Consider the following 17,122-nt stretch of genomic DNA (forward strand, 5'->3'; position numbering starts at 1 on the left):
AGGTGGAAGTGAGTCTATATTTGGCTTAATCACTTGATTTTCAGTTTTTTTCTTCTTTTTTTCCAAAGTTTGTGTGAAGTAATCCTGGATAAGGTAAAAGAATGTCTTAATGTTCTTGAAACCTTGAACGTGACATAAAGTAAAAAGGCATTTTTTACCTTGTCAGGTAAAACCTTATAGTATAATCTTGTGCTATTCTTATCTCATACTTGACAAAAAAAACTACACAAAAGAAAACAAAATGTTGGTGAAAAGAATATTTCACCCATCTAAGTGAATATTTCTGCTGGGTTGACAAAATGTCATAAATAACTTAAGCTGGTTCGCCTGCGGATGCATTTTCTTTTTTTAAAAGGTTTCTAAAACATTTTTCTCCGTTTGTTATCAGACTCTTTCGTCAACAGTCAGGAGTGGACGTTGAGTCGATCAGTTCCAGAACTTAAAGTGGTGAGTAACATTTTCATGTCACTGTTTCATTCATTCATGGATTCATGTCAGTTCAAAAGCAAAGCTGATCTGTCGTTTCACATGAAGAGGAATATTTGGGAAATAGGCCGGACTTTTTTCTGGCACAGAGCGGTGAATTCTTCTTCTTTTTTTATTTATTTACTTACTTTTACATGAGAATTGCTGGCGCGAAGATGCAGGGTGGCTTACAGCGGGACGCAAGATGAGTGACAGTTTTGGGCTAGACTGGTGACACATTCTGAGTCTGTTCCCACCCGCCAAGAAAGCACACAAACGCGCACAACCACAGCCAAATGCACAACGAGCATCCTGATGTTTTCACACAGAAAAACTCGCAGCCTCCAAGAGCTTCTATTTCTCTTTGTGCTGGTGGATGTGATGTTTTCCCTGTAAGGTAACTTGATTGCAGTCTTTTCAACACAAGAATCTTCAATGAAACAAAGTAGATGAGGGGTGGGCTCAAAAAAAAACTGGCAGTATAAGACTTCAAACACACCTGTTTGCTTTAAAGATCCAGTTGTTAATTAAAAGTTTCCTCCCATGGGGTTGTGTGAAAGAGAATTAGGTGAAAGAATGCACTTCTCTGTGTATAGAAAAATTTCAAAGACGTCACGACTAAAATGAGTTTTTATACAAGTATAAAAGAGCAGATTTTTTTTCTTATAAATGTATTTTAATAAACCTGAAAACAAATTTTTGTGCTCCAGTTTGAGCCTCTACCAACAAAAAAACTAAACAAAAAAAACAGGAATTTAATTATGTAGCTGCTTTTTTTGTGGGGGTGGGGGGTGGGCGGGGGTCTATTTTTCCAGGTTCCTCAGTATAATAGCCAGTCTGGAAAACAACCATTTAGAGACCCTCAATGATGAAAATGTGTTTTTGTTGTTTTTACCATGTTCTTGTGGCATTTTTCTAAAATGCCCCAAAAGATCAAAGATCAAAAGATAATCGTAGTGGGTCTTTAAGACTTTCAGCACTATGTGTATATCTATTGTAGGTTTGACTGATATAAAACAAGAGTGGAAACCGATTCCTCCCCTGACTGATTAGCACCTTCAACTCTTCACTCGTCTGTATTTTACCCACAGTTATGTTTTTTCTACTTTTTTCCCAATTTACACTTTGGATTCTGTTGACTGTTCTCTCCCCACATTTACCTGAAATGCAAAAAGCTTGCATCACTTTCTTGCTCTGGTTAACTTCTGCTTCTGTCAGCTGAAAAGTCTGCATTTACCCTGCAGCACACCGTGCCACAGTTTGGTTTGGACCAAATCTTAGGTGAGCTTTCAGACTTTCTAACAGAAGTGGACCATCAGAGGACGCAAACCCTTCGGCATCCAGTGTGACTTTGTGTTTAAGAGTCATTCAGGCAGCTTTGTTCTTCTGTGTAAAACAGAGGTACACAGAAAGGAATGGAGGTTGAAAGGAAACCAAGCGAGCCATTGCCGCTGCAGAATAAGATGAAACATGAGAGCTGCAGTACGAGCAACTAATAGGAGTATATCTGAGTTCACCCAGAGTTTGAGAGACATCGCTGCACCAAAAATAAAAAATAAAAAGATCCTCACTGTTAGTTTAGGTAGAGATGAGCTGTGGCTGCACGAAGTATTAACACAGAAAAATGAGAGTTATTGTGTGCCGGCTCAGGTAAGACTGAATGAGGATGATGAGGTGTCCCCAGCTGCCACTGAAGCAAATGAGTTCAAATATAATGGTGCGGCTGTTTATTATTTTTTTTTGTTAAAGAAGAAGGAGGTCTCTCTATCTCGGTACACAGAGTGAGGAATAGTCGTCATTATAAAAAGTCTCAGCTGCAATCAAATGAGGGAAGATGAGCAGCGTGTTCTGATCATCATATGAAGTTCAGGTTTTGTCTAAACGTAAATAGATAATTTGTCGGAACAGTTCAGAGGGATGAGGAGCCGAATGGATGAATAACAAATGCAACTGTCACAGCAACATCCACACAGAGAAAAAGGCTGTAAGAAAACAGCTCCTTGTTGTGCCTAAAGCTACGTTCACACCGCCCTCAAACAACGCGCGTTGCGACGGCCTCTTCCTGGGAAAATTGTATGTAAACGCATGTTTCAGGCTTCCGCGTTCACGCGTTGCTATACAACTTTCTACGACCGTCTTCGGGGTTTACATCCCTTGAACACTCGGTAAAAGTTAAACCAGTTGAGCTTGGATTTGGTCCCCAAATCCAGGCCAGGAGGGCCAGTGTCTTAAATGTTTTCCAACCAACAGGCCATTGAAGCTCCTTATTGGCCAAACACACCTGATCCAGGTAATCAGCAGGAAATAAGGCAGGGTTTCTGGAAAACACCAGCCCCTGAGGCCTGGATTTGGGGATCCCTGTTCCAACTGTTTGCAAGTTTATCATGGAGAAAATAATCACTGCACTTTGTGCACGGCCGGAATTATTTGCCACCAAGTCTTTCATATGTCGGAAGACAGCTGGGAAAGAAAAAGCGTGGAACAAGATTTGCACCACTTCGACGTGCACACCAAGCTTCTTTCAACTGTAGGTGGCGGACGTGTATTTATGTGGGGGGTTGACCTGTACGGGTGCTGCGGGGTTTTGGGTTGTCCGGGGAGGGTCCTAAACAGGTAGACCGTTGTGGCTGGATCTGACGGGGAGAGCAGGTGTGTCTTGCAGTTCCCTTGAGGCTGGTGCAGCCACCTCAAAGGATGTCGTGAAAATGGAACGCACCATTGTCGTGCATGTGGTACATATAGTGTGAGATATTGGTTAGGGTTTGGTAAGTTACACACACTTACGACGCCTGGATGATGCTGTCCTACGGTGCCCTAACGCTGCACTCTAGTCGTCAGTACACTGTGAGTACTGGCCCTTTAAGGATTGCGACCAAGTGCTGGACGCACGAGTGTGTGTGCGTGATAAGTGCCGTGTGACGCCTGTAGGATCTCCACAAAAACTCCAATTAGATTGTCACATTTCCATAATTCTAACAACCAGGCTGTGCACACTTATCACTTGAATAGCACTTTTGGAGTGGTTAAAGGAAATCCAAAAATCCTTACTACGCCTCTTCGTCTCACCTGCTTCACCCCTACATGTTGCTTAAGTGTTCACTACAACCTGTTGCATGACCGTTTTTGCACTACGGACTCACCAAGTGGTCAACGCTCTTAATATTTCCTGTGTCCCAGCTGCTCGCCCTGTGCAGGTTTGCCTTTTTTTTGCCTGCTGACAGCTCTTATCCACATTTGTAAGGGAAGTTGTGACTAACGATTTATTGAGAGTAGGATTAGGGGGGTTATTATCCTAAAGCAGGTAAAAACAAACCCCTCCCAACATGTTAAAAACAATTTAAGTAGACTGTTGCTCTACACGTTTTATGAGATTTGAACAATAGTTGTTGCATTTGCACATTATAAGGTCCTTCTTAATTTGATTACACTTTTATTTTATCAATGAACTTTTCTTTTTAACGATTGCTCTACCTGATTTTTTTAAGTCTGTCCTTTTATGTTAAGAAAAAAAAACAACAGATTTCAGCAGTTGAGTTGGAATTATGTGCACTTTTTTGTAGACTTTTTTTGTCATTTTTAAATTCCTTAAAGCTTTCTGACGTCACTGGTGCTCAGGCAGCCATGCATCAAGAAACAGTCGGACCCGACCTCTTTTTTTTTTTACTTCACCTGTTCTCAGATCTTTTCTGATTAGCTCCCTTTGATCCTTCCCTGCAAAATTGTTCCAGATCTGACTCCAAAGAAGAGTCCTGCTGATGAAGCATTCTTGGGGTTTTTTATGCTGCACATACAGTATAAAACAGCAGGAAGTCCATTCAAAGCGAGTTCTTGTTGACTCATAACTTTTGCCGTCACGAGCTCCAACCTTTGCACACTGACAGTTTATTCTGTTAGGGTAACTTCTATGTTTTCGTCAGTTTTGAAGAAGTTCTGGAAAAGCATCAGACAGCGAAACTTTCCCATAATAATTAAACATATACACGACTTCAACAACCCACTAATGATCTCTTGAAGGAGGGTGTGATTGTGGGTGGATTCATATGAAGCAGGAGAGAGGGAGGAGAGGAGGTGAGATCCTTTGTTCTTTCCAGACATGCAGCATCATCAACCTACCACCCGCCATACATTAGCCTGAAGGCACAACGATTACAGCCGAGCCGCTGCTTGGTTAGCTTACTTTCCATTAGTGCTCTCTGTTCTTAAAGCACACCAAAAGTCTGTTTGTTTTTTGTTTTTTACGCTTCAGCTGTGGAGGGGAAATCTATATCTATGCATTTCAAATGTTAATCGAGGGTTACACCATATATTTGTATTCATTTTAAAACTCACTCCGATCATCTTTTGATCTATTGTAAAAATCCCAGTAGTCTTTTACGTTGTTTTTAGCCAAAAATCCAAAAACGGCACCATTTTCTAGGGCACAATTTCTGCAGAGCAGCGGGAGTTCCTCAGAAATTGGCAACAGAACAGAACAGAGTAACCTTGCCCCCTCCTTTCCCTTCCTGTTGTTGAGAGCTCTCTGTTCACACTCTCATGCTGGCTTACAGCCCCTCACACCCCAAATCTAACATTACCGATGCAACAAAAATAGCAAGCTATATTTGAGCTATTAGAGCTCAGACATAGAAAACCTAGATGTACATGGATCTAGTCGTCTACCAGAGGATGCATCGGGATGGGGCGGAGCAAGGCGCCTGTGGCCCTGCTCAGCATGTTTTGGAAGTCCCAAATAGGCTCTTTTTAAAACAGTATTTTTTTTATTGTTCCAGATTCAAAATAGTTTGAAAAAAAAAACCCTCAGAATGCAATTTTGATCTTAATTTGTTATATTTTCTCTCTATTATCAGAAAGAGATGTTAAAAACATCAAAAACACCATTTTCATCATTGTGGCCTTTAAGGCACTCCAAATGTCTCTGTTTTTAAAATTCAAAGCAGCTTTTGTCCTGAGATGCTGGCTAGGACAATTCCATGAAAAGACATTGACAGATCTATTCAAAGGTATATCAGGTGTTGGACGTTGTGTTCGCCTTTTTAAATAGTAGAATATCTCTATAAAAAACAGGATTAAATGCTGAGAGAATTTGAAAAACTGAAGTCTCTTTCCCCTCCCACACCATAATAAGGAAAGTTTTCTCCTTCTGGAAATGCTCCCTGGATTTCCAGAAGGAGAATTTCCAGAATCTCCCTGCAAAATATCTGTATGACTAACGGACAGGTTGTGTCAGTGTTAGACAGCGGGAGAAGCTGCCAGAACTGAGGAGGTGACGCAGCTGTGTTCAGTAATAGAAAAATAATAGGCTTTTAAACATTTAAGTGTTTAAATGTTCTCCAATTGGCTCTCAAAATACAACTAGGAATTGTTTAATATGCGTTTTAAAAAGAAATATTAATCATGAAGTTGACCATTGTCGTCAACAAAGCTTCCAAATTTGAGGAAATGTTTTCATGGTTGAACCCTGAAAGAAGATCAAGAAAGAAGAAACTTTGACTTTGACTATATATAAACTATATATTATAAAACAATTCAAAATGAGTTCAGTTTTGTGAAAAATGCTTTGAAAACCTTTCTGTTGATTTTGTTATTTTTTCATTCCATTCTCACTCCTGTCATGTTTCCTTAAGTCTGTTTGTCATGTTTGTAATAACCACAATATTTTTCTTGTGGCTTCCCAGGGCATTGTGGGAAATCTGTCCAGTGGGAAGTCTGCCTTAGTGCATCGATACTTGACAGGAACATATGTGCAGGAGGAGTCTCCTGAAGGTAAGAGTCTGCAGAAGGAGGTGAGGGTTACCAGGAGATTTGCATATTTGACAGAAAGCAAAGAAACAGAAACCAGGCTTCTGAATAATGCAGCCCTCTGGCATCTCCTCCTACAACTATCAGAAGTTTAGACACAATCAGGAATAAGGGAATATGTCCAAACTTTTCTTAAATATTGTACGTTACACATTATATCCAGTAATGCTCATAAATGTAGATATTTTTTAATAAATAAAATAAAACACTAACATATTTTTATCAAAAAGACAACACATATGTAAATATAATTTATTTTTAATATTGTCCAAACGTTCACAAAGGTTTCTAAAGGCCCTGAAGCCTTTAAATACATAAAATTGAGTCCCCTGGGGTATAAAATCTGCCCCCCCTGAATGAAAATGATGGTGCATCCTGTTTAGCAATCAAGTCAGATGTTGTAAGCAAGGAGGCACGTTGAATTTGTGGAAGTTTTGGATGATGGTTCTATGAAACCCTAGCTTAGTTTCCATTGACTTTGAAATTGCGCAAATTGCATTTACAACAATATTGAAAACAGGACAACTTTGAAAAACTCGCATTTATCACAAAATAGATTTTGAGCTTGGAGGAGGTTGTTTTTGAGGCTGCAATGGAAACCACTTGTACCAAATTAAATAAGCCAGATAATGATGGCAATGCGCTTCTTGGTAGGAACTGGCTGCTTTGGGCGCTGCACAGTGGGCGCCATAAGAGGTCCCACAGCTGGTCTGTAAAATCACCAACCTCAATTTCCCAAAATCACACCACGTATAAGGAGCTTAACCCTCCATGGCCTGAATAAGACGCTGACGTCTCCTTCAAAAATCAAAGTGTTGTTCACATCTGTCGCCATGCTTTTGAGTGACTTATGGCGTGAGTTGGTATGTTTATTTGCATAGTTATGATTGAAATGGAAACAGTAATAGAAGTTGCAAAAATTGTGTTTTTTAAACATTTCTGGAAGTTTTGTGTGTAACGGAAAGGCAGCCATTGGGAGCAAGGCTAATTCACAAGAAATCCACCGACTTCATTAAAATATACAAGCAGGCAACCAGCTGGAGAGTTCTTGCTGAGTATAACCCTGTAAAGCACAATACATCCCAAAATTAATTTTTAATGCTCTTTTCAAAAAAAAAAAAAAAAAATTTTGATGAAATCTTCAAATAAATCTGCTATATTACTTTTTTATGAGATATAGATAATATCAGTTATGGGAAATTTGGTAGGTTTTTGCTCACAACAAGCCAAAACGCACAAGTTTGGGATACCCAAAGGAAATTTTTAAAATTATTATGGGATGGCCACAGAACCTGCAGCTTAGTGGCCATTTTGCGGCAGAGTGTGACATTTGGGAACTTGGGAATTTCGCACAGTACGGGGAAAGAAAACTTTTGTTCAAGCGGTCTTCACATTTCACAAACATTCCACCAGGTTACGTCTGCAACAACAACCAAGTTTTCTTTGACCTTTGACTTCAGAAGGAGGCCGCCATCTTGAATTGTCCCAAAAAAAAAAATCACCTTTAGGACTAGTACCTGTTTTTGGACGTTTTTTACTGGAATATTGTGAAACTCTGGTACAAGAATCCTTGGTTTAAGCTGAACAAAACAATATGGAATAGGAACATATTAGGAATGTGGGTGTGGTTAACACAAAACCTCTTTTGCCAAGGAAATCCAAAAGTTGACTTTTGTCAATTCTTTTAAAATTACAGAGACCTGGCCTTGTCCCCCAGGCAACCAAAAAATAAAACTGTTGCTATGGAGATAAAACAAAAAAAAATGTTTTTTTTTTTTTTTTTTAAATGAAGTTGTTTCATGCAGCTCTAACCAGGGTGGAAGGGTAGAATGAGGGGCGTGGAGCATTTGCTTAGTCGATGAGGGCGGGTCAAAAGGGGGCGGCGAGGGCCGGGGGAGGGTATTTTTTTGTCTTTTCCAGTACTTCTGTTTTTGTTTCATTCACTGGGATAAAACTTTTTGTTTTCCAATACAGAAAATAAAAAGTGCTGAATGACAGTGTTTTATTTAGTGGGTGATTAACATGGCTTTTATTAATGGATATCTTACTAAATAGTTGTTCTCGGCTGATGTTGTTTTCATGTGACGCCTAAAACCTAAATTGTTTAGCTGAGCTCTCTAATGTAATTGATCGTAGGCTTGTTTTGATGCAGTGATGGCTTTCATTCATGCTGTCTAAAATGGCTCAGATAATGACAATCACAACAGTTTCATCACATCAAAACATGAAGGTGACACTAAAATGGTATCTTTTTTTTCTGAGGCCAAAAAAGTTTATTTCTGTTCTAATCAGGAACAAAAACTCTCTTTAGGTGATCATTTTTAAAACTGTTGAGTGGTGTAAAAGGTTTATATATATTGTATCTGTTGGCTGACTTGATAGTTAACAGTTGATCTTTGAAGGCTTTTCAGTGTTTCACTTTGGTATAATTATAGTATGGATGAGACATGAAGTGCATAATTTGTTTCTGGCATTTTCCTGCACCAGGGGAGGGAAAAAAAATCGCCATAGCTTAATTAATCCTTGAGAAATCAAGGGCTAATTTCAGCTTTGGTTGAAATGCTGGGTGGTTGTGGTGAGGCGGGGGGAGCAGCGGGGGCTGTTGTCGTAATCAAGGAAACATGTAGGTTCAGATGTGTGTTTTAGTGGCTTGTCTGTTGCCGTGGTGCCGCATACCTGCCCCCCGCCCCAGATGACCTGATGCCTCAGCGCTGGCTTTACCTCGGCTCCGGTATTTACTTTGCAGAAGTCTCGGCAATGTCTCTTTCTTCACTGTTTTGTTTCTGGGCTCTTGCTATGATATCTCCAAAAAAAAAAAAAAAAGAAAAGGTACTGGGGTGTGTTGCTATGGCAACACCGGATAGAGCTCCATTGGATTGTGGCGCTGTGTCAAGGTCTAATCCTCCGTGTAAAGCAGAGTATGCTCACTGCGTGTTAACTATGCCTACCAATCGACTGTCCCTGCATGTGGAAGGGGGTTGTAGTCACATTTTAATGTGAAGTTGAACCCAAACAATGACTCAGATTACCCACACGCAGCTTTTATTGAGTCAAGGTGACGCTGTAGTGTTTTCCACTTGGAGCTCTTAGTTCCGATCTAAATGAAAATCTGGATTATTTCATAATAAAAATGTTTTACTTCCGAGTCCTCCCCTCTTTTCTCGGTGAGCATCCATCCCCTCTGATGTTTCTGAGAGTCCTATAATCTTTGTCTGGCATATGAACACACTGGAGTCTGTACTAATTCTGATCAATCTGTGTCTGATCTCGCTCTCTGCAATGCAAACAGGCTTCAGACATGCATATGCAGAAACGTTTGTCTGAAAAAGCTCCAAAGCTGACTGACTTCATCGATCTCCCTCTGCGTAACACAGTCAGCATCAAAGCGAGGTCTGAGAGCCGCGAAAAGAGGCTGGGAGAATCCGCTATTTGCCTAGTGCGCTAAAGTGAACTTAGCAATGTGGAAGTATAGCTAGAGTGGATATAAATTGCTTGCTGACACAGGAAATATGGTTTTCCTAATAAGAATTACAGCCCTCCGATACTGCAGAGCGCTCGATTCCCCTGTTGAATGTGTGATCCTAATTACCTTATTTTATCACTTTATGGGATGTTAAAATTCCAAGACAAGACTAAAAGTTGTGTCCTTACTTCACATGTTCATCTGCTGCCTTGGCCCAATTTCTTTGGACATATTTCATGATCACTCCGAGAGCTTTTAAGAGTTCTGCATTATTCAATACCGTCAAATTGCTTTCAGCATATTTTCGTATTCATAAGGCGCCGATTTCTCTCCCTGGGACATCTATTGCCTTACAACTTTCTCATTTGAATGTTTTTAATCTCCACAGGATCGCAAGCTATTGAAATGATATGCAAAATCTAATTTGCTGCGTGGCTCTCCCATTGGTCTTCTCTTTATCTGGAGCCGATGGCAAAAGAACAGAATTTATGTCGAAAAGAAATGGAAAGTTAAAGTGTCAGCTTCTTTTCCTTTCAACACAGGTTTCCAGTTTGAAATGAAATACAAAGCAGATCATTTTACCTGATTTAATTTTGTTCGCATGATTAAAATGCTTTTTGTTGCTCAAAATTCAATTGTTTTTTTGAAAAATCTTCCAATCTGTTGTCTGTGCAAAAACTACATTCAAATCAATGTTTGCAAAGAGAAAGCTTGACCTTTCCATGATTTAGTATTAAGCCTAATTCTAAATTTTAATGCATCTCTTGCATTTACATGAAGAAGTTTTGCTCTTCTTCTCTGATCTGTTTGCTCTTATAGACCGAGCCTCTTTATTTTTCAGGTGGGCGTTTCAAGAAAGAAATTGTGGTAGATGGACAGAGCTACCTACTGCTAATCAGAGATGAAGGGGGGCCTCCAGAGTTGCAGGTAGGCTATCAATTGAAATGTTTATATAACGCAGATTCTGCAAACTGCAACATTTAGTCCAAATGACTCCATAACAACACGATTGGTTTTATGCTTTTTTTCCTCTAAGGACCAGGGGTGTAACGATAAATCGATAAATTGATTTATTTTCTTACGATCCGACCAGATCGATCAATTAAATTGAATCGACAGGAAATAAATCGATTACATCAATATCGGAAAATTACCATTTGGAACGATACACAGCAGGTTTATGTTACTATAGTGTAAAAACGACGCGATGCAGCAAAAACTGCTCAGTCCAATATTCCAGTCCCATTTGTGGAAACACTTTGAATTTAGCAAACACATGTGACCACAGTGTGCTAGAATGTTCCAATAATGTTCCCTTTGGGTCATTTTAAACTGGAAAAACAACAGTGGGCTGAACTTTAGGAAACTAAAATGTGAATAAATTTGACATTCATTCTGGTTTACTTGTTTGTTTATATACATGTATTTAGTTACATTTTATTATCTTGCAAGAAATCCAAGGAATCTGGAAAACTTCAACTACACTGTTCAGTATTTCTCTGAGTCCCACTGGTGGAATTTTGACTAAAGATGTCTTGGATTCATTTTTGATCTGGGAATCGGATCATTCACAATGAATCAATATTTTCAATGAATCAAACCGTTGTTAAAATGAATCGTTACAGCCCTACTACATGTTGTTGCAGAGGCAAATATCCTGTTGAATCCTCTTGAGAAGCTGATCGGTTGAGTTTTGTGGATGACCATCTCTTGAATACGCCGCAGTCCATTCTGTTGTTTGCGTGTTTGTTTATTTTTACAAAAACTAGCAGGAGAAAATAATCATGATTTAATGAACCTGATTAACAAAAGGTAAGAAAAAGGGACTGCAAAGAAAGTGGTTGCAAAAAAGTGGCACCAAAACAGCCAAAAACAGGGATAAACAGCCCAAACTCTCCTCTCCTTCTCCATCCTGAGGACAGGTGAGCTGGCACTTATCAAACCTGTCACCCAGGTGTCACTAATCACCAATTTAAAAAGGTGAAACATGCAAACTACATCAAAAAAGCAAATATTTCAGCTCCTATAATTGTAATGCTTTTGTCACTTTTCCAAGTCCAACTCATCTTACGAGCTGCTGCGTATTTAAACTCCATCAAAAGGATGTTACCTGTTATTTGGGTTTAAAATTGAATTATAGCCTATGCTGGCTTTGTTTTCTGAAAGGGTCTGAGGGAAACTCTAACGTGTGTGGAATCTGTCTTTCTTCTTTTGTATCTACCAAAACATTTTTGGGAAAACTATTGACTCCAGCTTTTCCTGTTTTTCCTTTTAAGTTTGTGCTGAAAATATGAGAAATGGCACATCCCCCAAAAACAACTACCGTAATTGAATGTGGAGAAATTCTTGATATGGAAGGTTATTTAAATATGATTTAACAAGGTGGAGAATTAAAAGTTTTTTTTTTTTACTTTAGTGTTAAATTAAATAGTCAGTAGCATTATATTCTTTTGGGCTCTTTCACTCTTATTATCTAAAGAAGGAAAAAAATATTAAATATGATCTTAAATCATTTAAGGTAGTAGATTTTTCCCTCAGAGGTTGTAGATATAAATCTGCATTTGTCTATATAAATCTGTCTGTTGACTGGAAACAAATTGTTAGTGTTGCTCCATGGAATTATATTCCCTCCCCAGGCTTGCTTGGGGCGTGCAGCTTAAACACGCTTCAGGATGAAAACAAAGCAAACTCTTCTGTGAAAAACGTGAACTTCCAGTGCAGATTCCGTGCAGATCCGGGGCCCGGCTCACGTTCACGCCAGCATCTCTGAGTGTCAGAAAAGGGAACGGAGAAGAGTTTGGCTCAGCTGTCAGCTGCCTGTGTAATTAGTGGAATAATTAAAGGCCTCCATTATGTTCCCACTCAGAGTTGTGGCTCGGAGGCTTGATTTGCTATTCAATCCACGTAGGGGTCTTGGCCAGCATGAGGCTGAATGAAGGAGAGCACAATGCAGGAGAATAGTCTGTCACTGTAACTCTGTTATGTTTAACCCTCTTTCCACGAATGGATGATGATTAGTGAGATTTCAGATCATCTTTTGCTCCATTTTGATCAGAAAATATGGCTTTTTAATATTTTACTAAGCATAAAAACGCAAACGTTAGCACATTATTTCATGCATTTTTATACTCTGTGTTAGCTCTTGTCACGGCAACTCTGAAGGCCCCAGACTTTAAGGTTCCCCTTGTCCAACAGCAGTGACAATACTGCCCCCTTCTGTTATAAATGGATGTAACTCTACTGTTGAGAACTTCCAAACATCTATTTTGTTCTGTCCTCAGTTTGCTGCCTGGGTGGATGCGGTGGTCTTTGTTTTCAGCCTGGAGGATGAGATCAGCTTTCAGACGGTCTACAACTACTTCTTGCGCCTGTCCAGCTACAGGAACACAGCTGAGGTGCCCATGGTCCTGGTTGGGACACAAGGTGTTTGAAACACACACATCTATTTAGTGTTACTGCCTCCGAGTTTTTCCCTTTTTTCTTTGCTCATCTTTGTCTAAATCTATTATTTGATTCGTGTGTTCCTCTTGTTTTGTTAGATGCGATCAGTGCCGCCAACCCCAGAGTGATTGACGACTCGCGGGCCAGAAAGCTGTCAAACGACCTGAAGCGCTGCACATACTATGAGACTTGCTCCACGTACGGCCTGAACGTGGAGAGAGTCTTCCAGGATGGTGAGCAGGAGCGTTTGGAGGAGTAACAGAAAGCATGAGCTTTCAGTGCGTGCATGTTAGGGACGTGTGTCGCTACTTAGGTGGCGATCTTATTCGCAAATCAGGATCGATGATTCACAAATCGAACGACAATTCTTGGTATTTTATCTAAACGTGTCTGAAGTGTTGCTGCATGTAGGTCAGAATCAACAAAACATGAGAAATAAAAACACAAAGCTTTAGAAAAAAAGATATATTTATCACTTTAAATAATGTTAGACTATAAAGTTTTTCTGTCAACTTCCTGCTTAACTTAAACGTCACTGTTGCTTCAGATTAATTTAAAAATCCTGAAAATGTTAACAAGATCAAAAGGTTTTTGCAAATTCTCATTCATATTCATCATATTTTTCTTCTAATTTTAATATATATCTAAAACAAATGTGTTATTTTTTTACTTTCAGAACTATTTTTTGGTAAACTGAACTTCAGTCTCTTTTTAAATTTACGTCAATGTGAAAATCACTCGACAGCTTTACTTTGTAAGAACTTTCACCGACACTTTACTCTGAAGTTGTTTTCTTTTTACTTCCTGTGACAGTACCGTTAATTTTGTCCATGGGCCTTATTTTCCATAGTATAAGTTACAGGAGCCAAAAAATCAAAATTAAGAAGGAAAAAACATATATAAGTGGCTCTTGAGAATAAGTCGTACCCCAAACTAAAAAAAAAAAAAAAACGTGACGTCTATTCTGGAAAATACAGCATTATTATACAATTTAGAACAATATTTACATTGTCTGAAGTGCATTTTTATTTATAAAGGTTGCAAATCAGCTATCTCGAAAATCACTCATTTTTGTAGTCTAATTTTTCGATAACAGGTAACGAGTATCAGAGTATTCGGATACTCGTTACAGCCCTACTACACATAATGTAAAGGTATTAGTTAGGAAATTAATTCATTGATAAAAACACATTTGATTATTACTCACATTAATGCAAATAAAACATTGAAATAAGATACAAAGGATTATTTATGACAATATTTAAGATTAAACATTATAAGAAACTATTTAGATTTGCAGATAAAATTCGTTTTTTGTCAAAATCTGTGAAAAAGGTTGATTACCTCACAATGTAGGAAGATCAAAGTCATTTTAACCTTTTTATCTAACAATTTGGATAGGTTGGATGTCGTCATTTCAAATAAATTCAAAAATAGTCATGCAAAAATAATAAATGTTTGAACTTCTATGTTGAACTATGTTTCAATCAAATATATAATTTCTTTAAGCTACTTCCTTTAGTTTTATAATTAAATAAAACACAATTCAATGAAAACAAATGCAGATGTTTCTGTTATCTGAGTTGAACAAATTCACCTGAATGTGCGTGAAACAGCATCAATCAAAAGAAAATATTTATCTCAGTTATGCATTTATATTTATTTACGTCAGTGGAGTATTTGAAGCAAAGTACTTTGTCTTTTTAAAGTCTGTGGAAACTTTTTGTTCTCCTCTGAGTTTAGAAGTGAAATAGAGAGAACTCAGCTGTTTCAGCTCCATCACTCCATCCCCTGAGGCAGCAGCTCCTTTGAAACTCCTTCATGCCTCACGAACCCTCTGAATGTGAGCTGCAGTGTTCACAGATCATCTCCGTGGCTGCTGCTTTCACTTCTTGTCTTCTGTTCCTACCTTAATTGCTTCCTGAAGCCCATTTTGAAATAATCAAGAGTGAAGTCTGTCTGGAGAAGTTGCTCTGCGATGCTGTCGTCTCCGCTGCGGGGCAGCCGGGCATTATGGTCCCAGCTGTTGGGACTTCAGATCATCTCTGCTCTCCCCCAGTGCAGTTTCACATCACACATGCGTGAACGTTGCCTCCCCCCTCCAAGTCCCTCCTGCTCTCCCCAGCTGAACGTGCTGTGAATGAGATGGCAGGTTGCACCTTCTGCATAGCAAATCCTTCCCCCTCGCGTGGAGACAATGCTCTCATTCGGCCAGAATCACACAACAGGGCTCACTAAAGGACAGAAAAAATGTAGGCTTCATTTTGTGTTATTACTTTTTCTACAAATAGTTACCAATTGTTCCCAGAAGCTCTTCGCAGGCAGTCTGTTCCTCGCTGCCTAACAAACGAGTGAGGGTGGTTCTGCTTTTGTCTGCAACCTTTTAAAGAAGGAACTATTGTCTCGCATTTTCCTGCTGTGAAAACTTAAACTAATTATGTGACTAATTAATGGATAAAATCAGCCAACGTTTTTGTACCTCATAATATATTTTGCACTGTAAGAACAGCCCCTAGAAATAAATCAAATATTCTTAAAATGTGAACATTTTTCTTTAAAAGGAAAAAAATAATGTGCCAGTGGGAGGAGAGAGGTGGTCTTACTAACAATTCTTATTGTAAGACATGTTTTCTTAAACTAATATTTAGCTATTTAAAATGTTCTTGATGAGATTAATTTTAATACACTTTTTTATGTGTGAAAATGGTCCTTTTACTTTCTTCAGATTCAGTTTATGTTTTGAAACAAATGATAAAACTTTTGATATAAGTTCAAGAAACCAGAAAGTGGAGGAAATCTCTGGAACAGAAAATTAGTATAACACGATAAAACTTCTTTTTTTAATTATTTTTTCTTGAAAATAAAAATGTGTTCAGGTTTTCTAGATGGTTCCTCTGTTTGTCTTCCACAGTACAGAGAAATTGTGTTTGTATTGCAAAGAATCCTGAACTTCCAAATGCTGATCAAATTTGAGATAAGCATAAACCTCAACTCTTTGTTTTATTTTCAGCTATCAAGATATATCAAATCTTCCTAAGAAATTAAATCAGAAATTAATTAGAAAATGGAAAAAAAAAAAAGGATGCTATCTTCTTTTCATTAATTACTCCCAATCAGAAAGAGACATACTGGTGTTTGTTTTTGAAAAGAGTTTGTAGTCTTAAAAAGTCCTAGAATGCTCCTGATCAAATCAAATCAAACTCAATCAAATCAAATCGAACTTTAAAAAAGTGCTTTTCAGGCTTTGAGCAGCTTACAGAACTTTGCAGTTAAAAAAAAGTTGAGCGAAATAGAAAAACTGCAATTAAAACCAACCCACCCTTTTGCCCTCTCCCCTCCCTCCCATTAGCACATTTACCCCATGACCCCCCCCCACCACCACCAATAATTGCGGTCATGTTTGCATAAAAGAAACCTAAACTTCTCCTGTGAATAAATTGGAAACATTTATATACCAGCTCTCAGCTACGGGAGCATTGCCACAGAGCCCTTCCACCCACACCGGGACAGCACCGGGGTCCCCCCCCCCACAGCCACGAGACTGCAATGCTAGACCCCAGCTGCCCCAGTGAGGGCAAGCACCTGGCACCAAGGACCCCTTTAAGCCCCCCCCATTTATCCTATTTTTTTCTTATATTTTGAATAGTTGAAGAGCTGGGTTTCTTCTTACTCTTTCAGCTGCAGCACTAACCTCTGATTCAATATCAATTTAAAAAAGAAAAACTTGCAAAAAACAGGAATTTGTTTTTTTTAAACAACGGGTTTGTAAACTGTCAAACTGTATTTGAAATGACTACATCACAGAAAATTAGAAAGATGACCAAAGAGATGGGATGCATGACTGTTGCACACATTGACTGTAGATCTATTAAAAATGAAAAATTAAGCTTTAGAAAATCTGAATGAAAATATGAGCACACATATCTACGTTGTTTTTTAATCAAATATTTGTAT

At 38.7% G+C, this 17,122-nt stretch overlaps 1 protein-coding gene across 2 annotated transcripts in view; it reads left to right on the forward strand.

Annotated features, from left to right (window-relative positions):
* Positions 1-17,122, forward strand: part of agap3 (ArfGAP with GTPase domain, ankyrin repeat and PH domain 3) — a 145,622-nt gene that overhangs the window by 66,455 nt on the left and 62,045 nt on the right. For both annotated transcript variants that reach the window (XM_023965328.1, XM_011487000.3), the window contains exons 2-6: positions 389-447; positions 6,141-6,228; positions 10,569-10,654; positions 13,009-13,150; positions 13,267-13,401. In XM_023965328.1, coding sequence (XP_023821096.1) covers positions 389-447; positions 6,141-6,228; positions 10,569-10,654; positions 13,009-13,150; positions 13,267-13,401 — 510 coding nt within the window. The remainder of the gene's footprint in view (positions 1-388; positions 448-6,140; positions 6,229-10,568; positions 10,655-13,008; positions 13,151-13,266; positions 13,402-17,122) is intronic.

This window comes from Oryzias latipes, chromosome 17 (assembly GCF_002234675.1).
Source record: "Oryzias latipes chromosome 17, ASM223467v1".
NCBI classification, from domain to species: Eukaryota; Metazoa; Chordata; class Actinopteri; order Beloniformes; family Adrianichthyidae; genus Oryzias; species Oryzias latipes.